Here is a 12641-nt window from a genome sequence, read left to right as displayed (position 1 = left end):
TGACCTACCTTGCAACCAGAGGGAAAATGAAGCATGGGGTAAGCTTGCAGGTTTTAAACTTGAATTGAAAAGTAAAAAAACTTGTGTCTTTTAAACAAACAATATGCATCCCACTTTGAAGATACTAGTGTGCAGAGATTTATGACTAGTGATTACAGATGGTGGTTTGACATCGTATAGTCCTGAAGAGATTAAAAATGGGAGTGGTTTAATACTCCTTCTAATGTCACAAATACCCCCCTCCCACCAGGATCCCTCTGTCACTGTGATTCTTGCTGGGGAGGTGTAGGAATTTTACCCTCTGGGTCAGTGCAGCAGCCTGAAAGGGAGATGTGATCGATGTGCCCTATTTCTTGGGAATGATCTCCTGCTTCCGTCAATTCTCTTGGGGCAAAGTTTAGGCTTGCCTTTTAAATGAAATCTGACTTATCAATCCCCACATTTTTCCTAATCATTTTTGAGACATCTCTGTGAGCTTATGGTGAGACGCTAGTTAGAAATGTAACACAGACATGCCAGGGAACACACGAGGCTAAAAGAATGTTAACTTTATTGATGAACATGCGATTTGTGTTTATACAGGTGTGAGTAAACAAAGAGAACAATAGCCATGCAATTGCCCGTATTCCAGAAATGGCTCTAACTTGGCTGATAAGGCACTCCCCTTCTATCCTCCCAACTAGCAACTACTCGCTGCAGGACAGCATCAAAACACCCTCATCCTTTCAAGAGGAAGGTGTTTTAACACTGCCTGACTTTGGCTAGTCCTCCTTTGCCTTTTTCGCAGGAGGTTCCAGTCGAGGAGATTTGTCACGACCCGTGTCCACCTTCTCGTTGGAACCTTCAGCTGGTTTTACTGTATTGTCCGTCTTAGGAGGAAGAGCCACTTCTACTTTCCGCTTGGCCTTGTCAGTCTTTGCTTTTGGCTTATCCTTCTCTTCTTCCTCCTTTTCAGACCCCAGTCTGAAAGCACTAGACTCTGTTTCCATAGGCTCATTTCTCACAGGGGTGGCATCGTCTCTGCTTGGGAGCCTGAAGACAGACTCCGCTGTAACACCTTCTGCTGCAGCTGCCTCTCTTGGTTTTCTTGCACCTTCCAACAACTCAGCATTTGGAAATCCTTCATTCCGGTGCTTTTTATCTTTATTGCCTTTCTTGTCTCCCAGTGGTTTTTCCACCTCTTTCTTTTTTGATGTTTCAGGATCTTTGATGCCACGGCTCTCCCTTCCACATGGTTTTTCAGGGTAATTTCCAGCTGTATGATGGTTTCTGTGCCTCTGCCCACCAGGATAATCCTGCCTACGTCCCTGAGCACATGGCAAATTCTCTTGTGTGGTGCCAGGTGGACCAAACCTACCTGGAGAAAAGTCCTCTCTGTTTTGTGGAGGTGGAGGTTGACAGCCAACAGCATAGCCCTTGTAAAACTTCTCACTCCGGTGCCTAGAGTTCCCTCGCCGTTCTCTGTATCTTTCCTTTTCAAATGGATCCCTCCAGTCACGGGATCTGCCCTCGTAAGCTTTCCTATCATATGGTGGAACCTCTCTGGACCTGTTAAAACACTCCCTTTCTCCTTCCCCTTGAGGTAGAGTCCGTTTAGTTGGAGACTGGCCCCTAAACACCGGAGACCTTGACCGTGAATGGTATCTTCTGTGCGGGGGTGACCTTAGCCTTGAATGGTGAGAGCCGCGTGACCTTGACCTGGAGCGATAGTTACGACTCTTCCCTTTGCCTCTTCTTGGATACGGCGGCGATCGCGGGGAGGAACGAGACTGGGAACGACTGAATGATCGAGAATAGGAGTGAGTGGGGGAAGAACTGGATCTTGACTTGGTGTAGGTATACAAACTTCTACAGTAAGATGAAGCGCTGCAGGGAGACTTGGACCTGAAAAAAAACCACACAGAAAAAGAAAGAAAAAAGGGTCACACTCCCCAACTTTTTTCCTCTCAAATTTGGTTTGCTTTGTTTGGTTTGGTTTGTTTTTTTTTTTATCCTCTCTCCATGTGTTTATGTAATGATGCTACTGCAAATTGAAGAACTTGTTAGCATGTAAAGTTTCTGCTTCCAAGCTTCTAGCCTGGCTTTCCACTTGATCCTATAATTATATTTAATTTTCGTATGTGATTACGGTTTCCCCAGAAAGTGTTGGTTTTTGGCAGTCCCCTTGTCAGTCCTGTGCTGATGTTTTATTTTAAATAATCTTAGTGCAAGCACAGATCCCTTTGTTAAAGGCAATTCAAAGTAAGCCATTTCAAAATTAATTACCGCTAGTGTTCCCCACAACTACCTGTGCGTACTTATTCATTGCAAATCAGCTGTTGCAGGAGTTACGTGTTACGGCCTCCTTTAACCAGGAGTAGTAGTACAGTTACCGGTAGTAATGCATTGAATTTCTGTGGGACACTTACAGTTCGCAGCCTGATCCGCCACCTGCTGAGCGAATTGTAGTGGCTCTCACTGGATGACCTGTTGCAGTGGGGAGGGAAAAAGAAAAAAATCCCATTCAGTTTATCTGAAGATAAGACTTTTAAAGGAATTCTAAAGTTAGCGTTACTTACCCGTTGTGGGTATTGATTGTCCTTGGGGGCCCAGACGACTCGGCAGTGCTGCTTGTCTTAGTAGCGGAACCTGACGGCCCTTGGCAAAAAACGGTTGGAAAGAGTTGGAAACGAAGCTCTGCTAAAAGACAAGGATCAGTGCCTATGCTGAAATCAAACTAACCTTCTCCTCCAACAACCCGCCGATTGGCTGAGAGGAAGGTTTAGAAAGGTTAGCGGCCGTCACCAGCGCGGCGGGAGGCCCGACAGTCAGGAGTGGTGGTGGAGGTGGTGGCGGTGGCGGCTGCTGCGGCTGCTGCTGCCGAGGGTAGCCAGTTCCATTTTGGAAGTTGTTCACAGCCTAGAGGCAGAAAAACACGGACAAAAAGGGGATAGGAAACTTCAGGAGGCACACAAACAAAAGGCTCCACAGAGGAACATCACTCGCCTGTTCCTGTAAATGCTATCAATCCTAAAATAAATCAGCAGGCAGGGGTAGGAACACATCGCATTAAGCGCCGGCATTAATGACTGGTAACTCAGGGTGTCTGTATTTAAAGCACTTCAGTGTCAACACCGAATTTGAAAGGGAGGCAATCATGTTAAAACTGTGACTTGAATTTGCCAGACTGTCTCTAAGGAGTTGTAAGCTTCTGTAACAAGGGATCATGCACTGGAGGAGTAAATAAATGTAGCCTTGTCCAATTTAGCCCTGCTTCAGGAGCTGCCGATTCATGTTTTCTTCCCTTTCAGCTTTTCAGGAATAGACTTCTCTTACAAGCAGTTCACGGAAAAGCCATCACGTTACCTGGCGTAGGATCTTGTTGGCAGCTAAAGCATCAGGAGAAACATCGTTCTGATGACACGTTGGGCAGGTATGATCCTCAGAATCCAGTAACGCTGTTCTAATACCTGTGTGCAATTAGAGTCGTCAAAATAGATTTTAGCCAAACTAAGGACGTTTTTGGGGTTCTCATCAGTTAGAAAACCATGTATATGATTAATGGGTGAAGATGATCTTGAATTGGGAACATGAAGCTCAAGTTCAGTAGCCTAATAATTTTCTAGTATGCAGCCAATAACGGTACAGCCCTGATGTTTCACTCCTGTAACATCTGGAGGTGTGGAGTAGGCGGTGTCTTGATGTCTTGACTCACCTTTTTTCCACTCTCTAGTACAGTGAGAAGTCACCAACCTCAGGGCTAGTGAATAAAAGAGACCTCAAAAACCCGTTAGCGGGTTTGAGTTCTGAAGGTTTCAGCCAACTCTCCCGTGGAGGAGAATGTGCATTAAATGCCCAAGTACCCGATTGCTGCAGACCACAGGAAGTCACCAGCGTTGGCTCTGTAATTTTGTAGGAGGGAAAGGGCTGTGGACAAACGAAATGCATTCGCTATCTAATAGTGTCATCACCGGCGCAGTTACGCCCTCTTCTCATACTCGTCCTTCCACGTGCGAAGGGGATTTAACGAGATACATAAAAAGGAGGAAAAAGCTTTCAGCCTTTCTTTTGCCCTTTATAGGAGAAGAGTCCTTTCCTATTCAGGCTGGGCTTAAGTACTACATAGAACCGGTGACACAGTAATTTCCTGATCTCCTGTTTCTGCTTTCAGAGGATCAGAGGTGATGTTTTGAATTAACAGCCATGGGGTCACACTTACATTCGTCACAATAACTGTTTCCACAGCAGGGAATAACAGCTGCGTCGGTCATTATATCTTTACAAAGGGGACACAGGAGCTCATCTGGAATAGGCTCATCGGAGGGGGAGGAGGAGGCCGGCTCTTCTGGTAGAAAGGGAGGCTTTTCCTTCTTTCCTCTGGCATAAGCTTCCCTGGAGCGGGGTGGGGAAGGAGAGAGCAAAAAGTTAAAGGTGGGTCAAGGAGAACTTTTCCAAGCTTTGGCTTTTCTCAGGGGAAGAGAACAGGTGGAATTCTTCTCACTCCACATTAGCCTTCTAAAACGTAGGGCGCTAGTTGAAAGTCCTTTTCTACAGCCACAGGATGAGAAGAGGGAGGGGTAACAATTTTCCTGCTGCAGACCTCTCCCATTCATTGGGTCAATGGAGAAATCAGCTCAGACTAGGCAAATAATTTTTTGACAGCTAGAAATTGTGTGAAATGAATCCCACCTCTCCTCTGTTGCCCGAGGGTAAAAGTAAATGGCAGGCTGAGGATCAAGTCAGTCTCCGAGTAATGAAGTTTTGGAAATGGAAGAAGTCTATGTTAGAGCTTCTACAAAAGGAGGTCCATGGCAGAACACCAGAAGTGCCACCGAGTGCATTTTAGAGCAGCCGCTCTTGTCAGCACACAGTAGTATTTTCTTAGTTTGTAGCAACAGGAGAACTGCAGCCTCTTTCACACAGGGGAGGTGATAAAAGTCAGAGGGGGAGGAAACCTCACTCCCACAGCAACTTGTTAACTTTTGCAAGGAGCCTTTGCAGCATCAGAGAGAAGCAAAACGCGCTTTCAAAGAGAACGACTCCACTGCAAACACCTCGGAAACCTTTTGCAGAAATACTGATTCTTAGCACGCCACAAGTTTAAGCAGCTTCCAGGGGCATGAACAGGAGGAGCGTCCTATTTTAGGGCCTTGGGATTAGAAAGTATCACGGGTGTTAAGGTTAAGATGCAATGCCAGTGCTTCCTCCCCCGTAACTAGAGGTGCTGGCCCACTCGGCTGCATTGCCGCCCGGACATTGACGCACGGTTCCTCTCCTTCGCTCCTGGGTCAGTCCCGTTAGTCCCATACTTACGCATTAATAATTGGTATGGCATATTTTCCCGTGCTGGTCAGCATAGCACCCTTTGTGTTGGGATCTTTCACCTCCACCATGAAACTCCTTGGAATGCCCGTGCTCCTCCTAATTCTGGGAACAGGCTCAAAAGTCTTGTCCTGGTAGGAAAAGAAATGCAGGCGTATCTCAAGACCCACACTTAAAACGACATCTCCGTGATTGTTGTTAAATGGCAGGGACGCTCAGCCAGAGGCTTGTGTCATTACACCAGGCAGATATCCAATAGATGGGGCCAGCAGAAACATCCTGGTTTTGTACGAAATACTAAAAACTGTGAAGTGTCTTTAGAAAGGGTTCAAACCCAAAATAAATTTCCAGTCATAGTGAAATACAGAAAAATATGCATGAAAGTTGACAGAGAAAGTTCTCTGGCTATGTTTGTTGTGATGGCCTGGAAAAAAGAAAATTTTGCCTTGATAATTGCAGGTGTCCCTTGAATTTTGAAGGGCTTTGCAACTTTGCCATGTAACCTCTCTATTTCACCCCAAGAGAAACACGTCTTAATATGCGTGTTCATGTGTCTGTTACCTCACTGCCAAGGTAAAAAACAAAAACGAAGTAACACCAGAAGTCCCCCCCCAACCTTACCCCGTTTGTTGGGCAGTTCTTTATATAGTGGCCAGGTTTTCCACAACGAAAGCAAGTATATGATGGCGGAGGTAGACCCAGGCTGTTCTTCATGTAACTAGAAGGTTTTTGGGAGAAAAAGAAAAAGGGGTGCATGTATCTCTCTTGTTAAAGCAACCATCTCTAGCATTCCTCCGTAATCGTTGGGGAACAGATCTGGCGTTATCAACACTTACTTGATTGGATCATATGCACGGCAAGACTGTATCATCATCGCTTTTATTTTGTCTTCTTCGGAAGCGCTGGCTTCAGCCAGACTGGCAGTCTGTGTAACAGGCCGTTAGTCGACACACACGTTAGAAACACTTTAGAGCCCCTGCTAACTTCTTCGTGTTAAGTGAGCTAACTACGGTAAGCAAAACCTGCAGGTTTCTCCAGCTGGCCGTGTCCTTTTACCATGCAAATTGTAATACAAGCCTTACGCAGAACTAGATCTTCATATGAAGGAAACCAGCTGATTTCTTGGTTTTTAAAGTACTATTTGTTCAAACGTTTTAATTACACACTAGTGCAGATACCAGCAGGGTCTAAGGGAGGGACTGTACATTCTTTGGACCGTCCAGCACCAAGCCTTCAGATCAGCCACTCGTGTCTTTGCTTTTAGGTGCATTCCTTCGCAAGAGCAACCAACTACTTTCAGCATTTTATTAAATGGTTGTTTCCTATACACAGTTTTTCCTCAACTGTAACATAATGCAGATCGACACCTATGAAATCATTTCCATTAACCGTGACAGAAAACTTCACAGACACTTGACTGATTTGCTTGAACCCAAGAGATGTACAAGACACATCCAAAACCCACAAAACATTTCTAGGGATAGGCGAAAGTTCAAATATGGCATTTCGTACATAGCAGTAATAAACCAGAGGACTTTTTACAACACATTGACTCCATGCTGAGCCAGTCTGCGCTAAAGAGGGTAGAGTAAGTCACAGTTTTGAGCTGCTCTGAGGTGTTGTTCCTGTATTGTTCTGAAATACTTCAATGTTCTCAAAAGCTTCAATGTGTGCACCTCTTGGACGGCTTCTCACATTTTAGAGTAAAACTTCACCTAAGTTTACAGAACCAAGGACACGTTTAGGGACAGCACTAATGCAGACCAGTTTCTTCTGGTGGCTACCTTCCAAATGAATTATTTTTTCCAATATTTTTGCCACGTGTCCACAATTTCATGTCTGTGGTGAGAGAGGGAAGAAGTGGCTAGTGGGGAGAGGTTTCTCTGTCTTGGGAATGAACTCCAGCCTTTCTTTTCAGAAGAAAGAACGAGCTCCTCTGCATTAGGCCCTGCCTTCTCTGAGCTTTGTAACTTTAAAGCCCAGGCACTGAATTGGCTAGCACTACGCCTTCTCACAAGGCGCAATGACTAGTGCTTTCCCAGCCAAAGTTACACATTCCCGGGCAAAAACCGCCAGCAGCTCCACAGCAAAACGCGGCGTGGCAGGAGTTCCAGAAGGTCACCTCCGCCAGCATGCCACACACAGGCGTGGGTGTGTTCCTAGACACGGTTAGGGACATAATCACAGCGTACACAGTCTGCGTTCAAGGAAATCAGATTGTGTTGCCCACTGTATCTATACGACAGCTGATGAAATTGTGCAGCGTTCAAAGAATGGATCTGCAGCTCTGAGGACTAGAAATTCAGAAATAGCCCTGCAATTGTCCGTGTTCCAGGCACACCTCTAATTTGGCTGCTCCACACCCCCTGGAATGTCCGTCCCTTACAGCCAGTGACATGCTTCTGTAAAAATAGCGCTCCTCCCCAAAGCAGAACTAACGGAATGTATGAAAAAGGGCAAACAGCCTCTGAAGTGCTTCTCCTTTGTGTCTTGAAGATGAGCACTAGTGCAACGTGACGTTGGTGCTGGTAAGGTTCTCCCCTTCTATCTCCCCAAAGTGGCAACTGCTCTTTACAGGAGAGGATCAAAGCATACACACATTTTAAGGTTAACATAAATACTTGACATTATTAAGAATTAAAGTAAAGCATTGTTCGCATTACAACAGTTATACAGCTCTGGATCACAGTGCAAGATTTAAAAATATGAAGCAAACACTTTTTTTTTTTTTGAAGTATTTGGTAAGAATATAGATATACCTGAATAAGCTGGGACAGAGAAGCAGATGCAGAGGAGTCATCCATCTGTTCACAAAAAATTAAACACATATTCAAGTTGTACAGTCCAAACATAGCAATAGTTAACCTCTACCGTAGTCTGAAAGTCTGCACGATGCGCTCCGAGTGTGACTGCAAGAGGCATTTCCGACCTCGTGTCATTTGCATTTGCTCAAGGCAAAGTCCAAAGCTACGCCAGCTTAAGAGTGCCCGTGCGGTTAATGAGAAGAAACTAGACTAACCAGACCCGCTTGAGATCAGCTTGTTGCTCCAGAGTATCTCAGAGAGGGAACCTTGTCAAATGGGTCAGGAAGGGTAACTGATGTACTGTTCAGCACGTTTGCCCAACGGCCACCTTCCACGGCCCTCCAGCCCTGGGTCTTTTTTTGTTTCCTTTATATTTCTACTGAAGTATTTCCTGCCAGTCCCTCCAACCAGTCAGTTAGAACCAACACCTCCATGAAACTTGTTTGCCACCCTAAGGCAATACTGCAGAAGAACTGGGGAGGGGCGGGGACACGACTCGACAACCAACAACCCCCAAACAATCCAAAATCCAGAATCGACAGTCAATGTATGAACTGCCATTTCAAACGGAAGACTAATCAGAAACTAAAGAGAACTAAAGAAACTGAACAGAAGACTAAATCAAAATCCAGGCTATTACCAGTCAAGCATTTCCTTCTGTTACTTATTTATATTTCAGCAGCAGAAGGACAGTGTTTTCCAACCTGATGAAAAATGCCCCACAAAGGCCCCAGGCTCTAACCTTGCGCCAAAATTTGTACACTGGGTTTCAGGTATTTTCATTTGCAGACAAGCTATTAGATGAAGCTGCTGCATCAGAGAAAGCGGGAAGAGCAAATGCAGAACTTTAGAATACCACTTTGTGTAGCAACGATATTTACATTCAGGGCAATCTGTTAAAGACATTCATGTACTTGGAGGAGCCCAAACAATATCACTGCAAATAAACAGTTCCAGGAACAAATACCCAGGTATTCAAAGGCACGGAAAGGACTCGTTTAGCTGCCCAGAACTGTCCTCAGAACGTAGGGCGTATGTCAGTTTTAGTTTTTGTTTGAACCCCCACGTCAAAGTCAGAAACAGTACCAAGTTTAACAACAATGGTTTCTCGGTGTTTTTTATGAATGTTTTCAAAAACTGTTGGGCAAAGCAAGCAAAAACCGAAGCTAAGTGATACAAGGTGAAAATGGCAAAAATACACTCCGGAGCCTTTTTACTGCAAGAGACACAAAGCGCACAAGCAGCTACGCCAACAGACACGTTACTAGCTGTAGACAGACAGATGGAGAGCACGGCACCACGTCCAGTTGTGCAAACCTTGAACCTACATCGCCTATAACCAATCGTACCTTATCTGTACAACACAAAGCCATTCAGGAAATAGCCTCGCATATTCAGGATGAAATACAATGCGTGACTGGGCACAAATACCAATAGTCCCATGAGAACTGTGCAAATGATGGCATTACGCAGTTCTTACTATGCTGAATCAAATCCATTGTCTTTGCAGCATAGGCTATGTTTTACTGGAAGAAATTATATGAAGCTACTGTTTGGAAAATTTCATACAAGGCTACGTTGTTCAGAATTCAGTGCAGTGTGCAGAAAAAGGTGTGACCCTGTGCTTTTACATACTGCTTTTGGTGTTCCGCTCACTGGCTCCGTTCGACTTCTGGAAGGAGAAAGAAAGGAAGGTGATCAGAGCTTAAAATAGAGCACTTGTGCCCAACATCAAGCAGTGAAACAGGTTATAAAACCTGCCCATCAGGACATTGTTCGGATAATCTAGTGAATGTGGCCATCTATTCATACACATAAACTGCTCTCATTCTCAAATTCTCACATTCAGTGCAACTAAAAAAAAACCCAAATCCCAAAATGACCACAACAATCCTGTAGGCAGGATCACGTTTGAGTAGCTGTAATCTCAACCAATACACCCCAGATCTGGGGCCTCAGAGTACCTGCCATATCCTGCCTCCTCCCGCAAATGCAGGAAATAGCCAAACACTGACAATCGGGCTCCTCTGGGATGGGAACAAATTCTAAGCGTACACTACGGTGCGTATCTGTCTTTACTCTGAAAGCAATACAAGCAAGCCCATAGCATAAGGCATCTCTCCACCTGGAGGAAACAGCATCTACAGCTCGGGTCTCAGAACAATCAAGCCCAAGAACAAACCCAACAGAATCATCTTAGAAGTTACCGTTGTTGGAGCCTGAAGCCCATGTCCCAGCAGGCCTAAAAAGGTCAGTCTGCTTTGGGACAGGTCCATTGAAACCTACCCCAGGACAACAAAAACTAACAGCCGCTTTAACAAGGGAGATGCAGTTGGAACGCCACTGGTAAACTAATATCCATTAAACCAGTGACCTCACTGAACCCCCTAGCAAAGACTACACCGCTTTACGGATACTCACGTAACAGAGGTTCTGCTGGTAGCTTTAACTCCTCCAGCAGGGATCCTTCTGACAATTACCGAGGAGTTCCTCGGAATCAGGGCGTCATCATCTGTGTATTCTGAAAACAACATCAGTACAGAAAAAAGCAGTAGTCAGTTTGTAAGAACGTATATCAGTATGTCATTACACAGCACTTCAGAGAATCCCTTTACAGAGAGAAAAGCAACCTTTTATAGGTAACACCGACTTTTATCGTCTCAACACACTCAACAAATGCAGATCAAATTAAAAGGAGGCACAGGCTTTTTGAAGGGACTTCTGCCTTTGCAGAACATGACTCCATGGGCAGATATTCCACTGATATTTAAAACCCTGTTTTCTTTTCGCTTAGGTTAGCATTGCTTCTGTTACTAGATCTCCATTATGGAAAGTTACAGTCCCGGAACTGTAAAAGGTTAGAGTGCTCAGAAAAATCTGAGCAAGTCGGCCATCTTCACCCAAGCTCCACTTTGTTCTTTCCAAGATCAGGTCAACATTTAGTCAGGGCTCCTGCACGGGCAAGGTTATAAAAGAACAGTACTCTGTGTGCACGTGTAAGGATTCCAGAGACGGGAAGCACAAAAACACCCCCAAAAGTGCCCCATCCCCCCTCACTGGGGCAGGATGGGGCAGCTCACACACTGGCATCGCAGGGCCACCCGTACTGGCTGCATCCCTTCCCCTTGGGCAGGAAATTCAGCTCCCTGCAAAAACAATGCTTGGGAAGGGAAATTGTGGGCATGGGAAACCGTTGGGATAGGAAACCATCACGGGTCTGAGAAATCACCGTGGGGATGGGAAACCCTCACCGGGATGAGAAATGAGCATTGAGGACAGGAAACCATCAGCAGGATGGGACGTCATTGAGACGGGCAGTTGCTGTGGCATGAGAAATGAAACCCTGGCAGGGCTGGCTGAGGCAGGTGCTGGTGGAATGATCGCCATGGGGACAGAACCCCGGAACACTCTTTGCCCCAGACAAACCCCACACTGACCCGCCGCCATGGCAGGTACAGCAGCAGGCTCCTGCTCCTCGTGGTGCTCCTGCCCTCCGGGTAACCCCCCAAGGGGCTCTGCCCACCAGTAGCTCACCCCACCACCCCTCTTTGCTTCCCCCAACAGAGAGGTTCCCTCTGCAGCTGCCGACGGCATCGGAGGTGTCCGACATGCGCTTCACCACCACGGCCATGCCGCCACCGGTCAGTGCCTGTGTGCTGCCCTCTGCCCCAGGGCTGCCGGTGTCCGGTGAGCCTGCCCGGCTCCACACCGTCACCTACCAGCGGGGCCAGCCCACCGTCTGGCAGGTGGTGCCAGGGCCCCTGGGGGCGCCGGGGCAGGTGGTGCAGGGCCCCTGCGGGTTGTCGCTTTCCGCAGTGGTGCAGGTCCCCGCTGGGGTGCAACTCCCTACTGGGGTGCTGCTCCCCCCTGCAATGCAGCTCCCCGCCGGGGTGCAGCTCCGCACTGGTCCCCGAGGCCCCGCGCCCGCCGCCCCCACGCACCTTCTTTGGTCTGGGCGTTGGAGATCTGCAGGTCGCTCCTGGTCGCCTTCAGCTTCTCGCGGCCCATGATCTGGCGCTTGAGGTCGCGCAGGGTGATGTGGAGGCCGCTGAAGGTGACCGTATCATAGTTCAGCCTGGAGAAGAACTTGTAGTGGACACAGGACATGGTTGGGGCCAGGCGGTGCCTGCTCTGGGATGGCGCCTACTGCAGCACGCGGTGTCATGGTCCTCTTATATGCTCAGCACATTATGAAGAAAGTCCTGCATCATGTGGGTGTGGCAGCCCCGCCCTCGTTGCCCTAATGCCGAGTGGCCCTTAGGGGAGGGGGTTCCAGCAGCCCCGCTGTCCTGTCACCCACCAGGTCTGTCGCTGCCCGGTGTCCTGTCACACCCCGAGGTCTGCGCTGTCCCTCCCGCCACCCCCTGGGCCTTCGCCACCCAGCGTCACCTCCCATCAGCCCCGGGGCCCGCGCTGGCTCTCCCAACAGCCCTGGGCCCATCACCGCCCCATGTCCTCTCACCCCCACGCCTCTCACCGCCCGCTCTCCCTCCTGTCACCCCCCCAGGCTGACACCACCCACTGCTCCCTCCTGTC

The 12641-nt window shown here is 47.4% G+C and overlaps 1 protein-coding gene across 1 annotated transcript; it reads right to left on the bottom strand.

Annotated features, from left to right (window-relative positions):
- Positions 1-761: 761 nt before the first annotated feature.
- LOC135311304 (E3 ubiquitin-protein ligase RBBP6-like) lies at positions 762-12212 on the bottom strand. The gene is made up of 12 exons (XM_064440427.1): positions 12047-12212; positions 10527-10626; positions 9741-9777; positions 8061-8105; positions 6138-6226; positions 5923-6019; positions 5293-5432; positions 4199-4371; positions 3346-3449; positions 2722-2898; positions 2459-2466; positions 762-1884 (listed from the first exon to the last, which is right to left on the bottom strand). The coding sequence occupies exons 1-12, from the start codon at positions 12210-12212 to the stop codon at positions 762-764; spliced, it is 2259 nt and encodes a 752-aa protein (XP_064296497.1).
- Between the last annotated feature and the right edge of the window lie 429 nt (positions 12213-12641).

Source organism: Phalacrocorax carbo, unplaced genomic scaffold (genome assembly GCF_963921805.1).
Source record: "Phalacrocorax carbo unplaced genomic scaffold, bPhaCar2.1 SCAFFOLD_36, whole genome shotgun sequence".
In the NCBI taxonomy this organism is placed as follows: Eukaryota; Metazoa; Chordata; class Aves; order Suliformes; family Phalacrocoracidae; genus Phalacrocorax; species Phalacrocorax carbo.
The sequence above is the reverse complement of the archived record's forward strand: the minus strand, read 5'-3'. Positions and strand labels throughout refer to the sequence as shown.

Coding starts and splice junctions, on each gene's coding strand:
- LOC135311304 (XM_064440427.1), bottom strand. CDS start 12,212: ATGTCCTGTGTCCACTACAAGTTCTTCTCCAGGCTGAACTATGATACG. Junction 9,778..10,526: donor ACCAGCAGAACCTCTGTTAC/GTGAGTATCCGT, acceptor TTCTCCTTCCAG/AAGTCGAACGGAGCCAGTGA. Junction 6,227..8,060: donor CTCTGTCCCAGCTTATTCAG/GTATATCTATAT, acceptor CCTGTTACACAG/ACTGCCAGTCTGGCTGAAGC.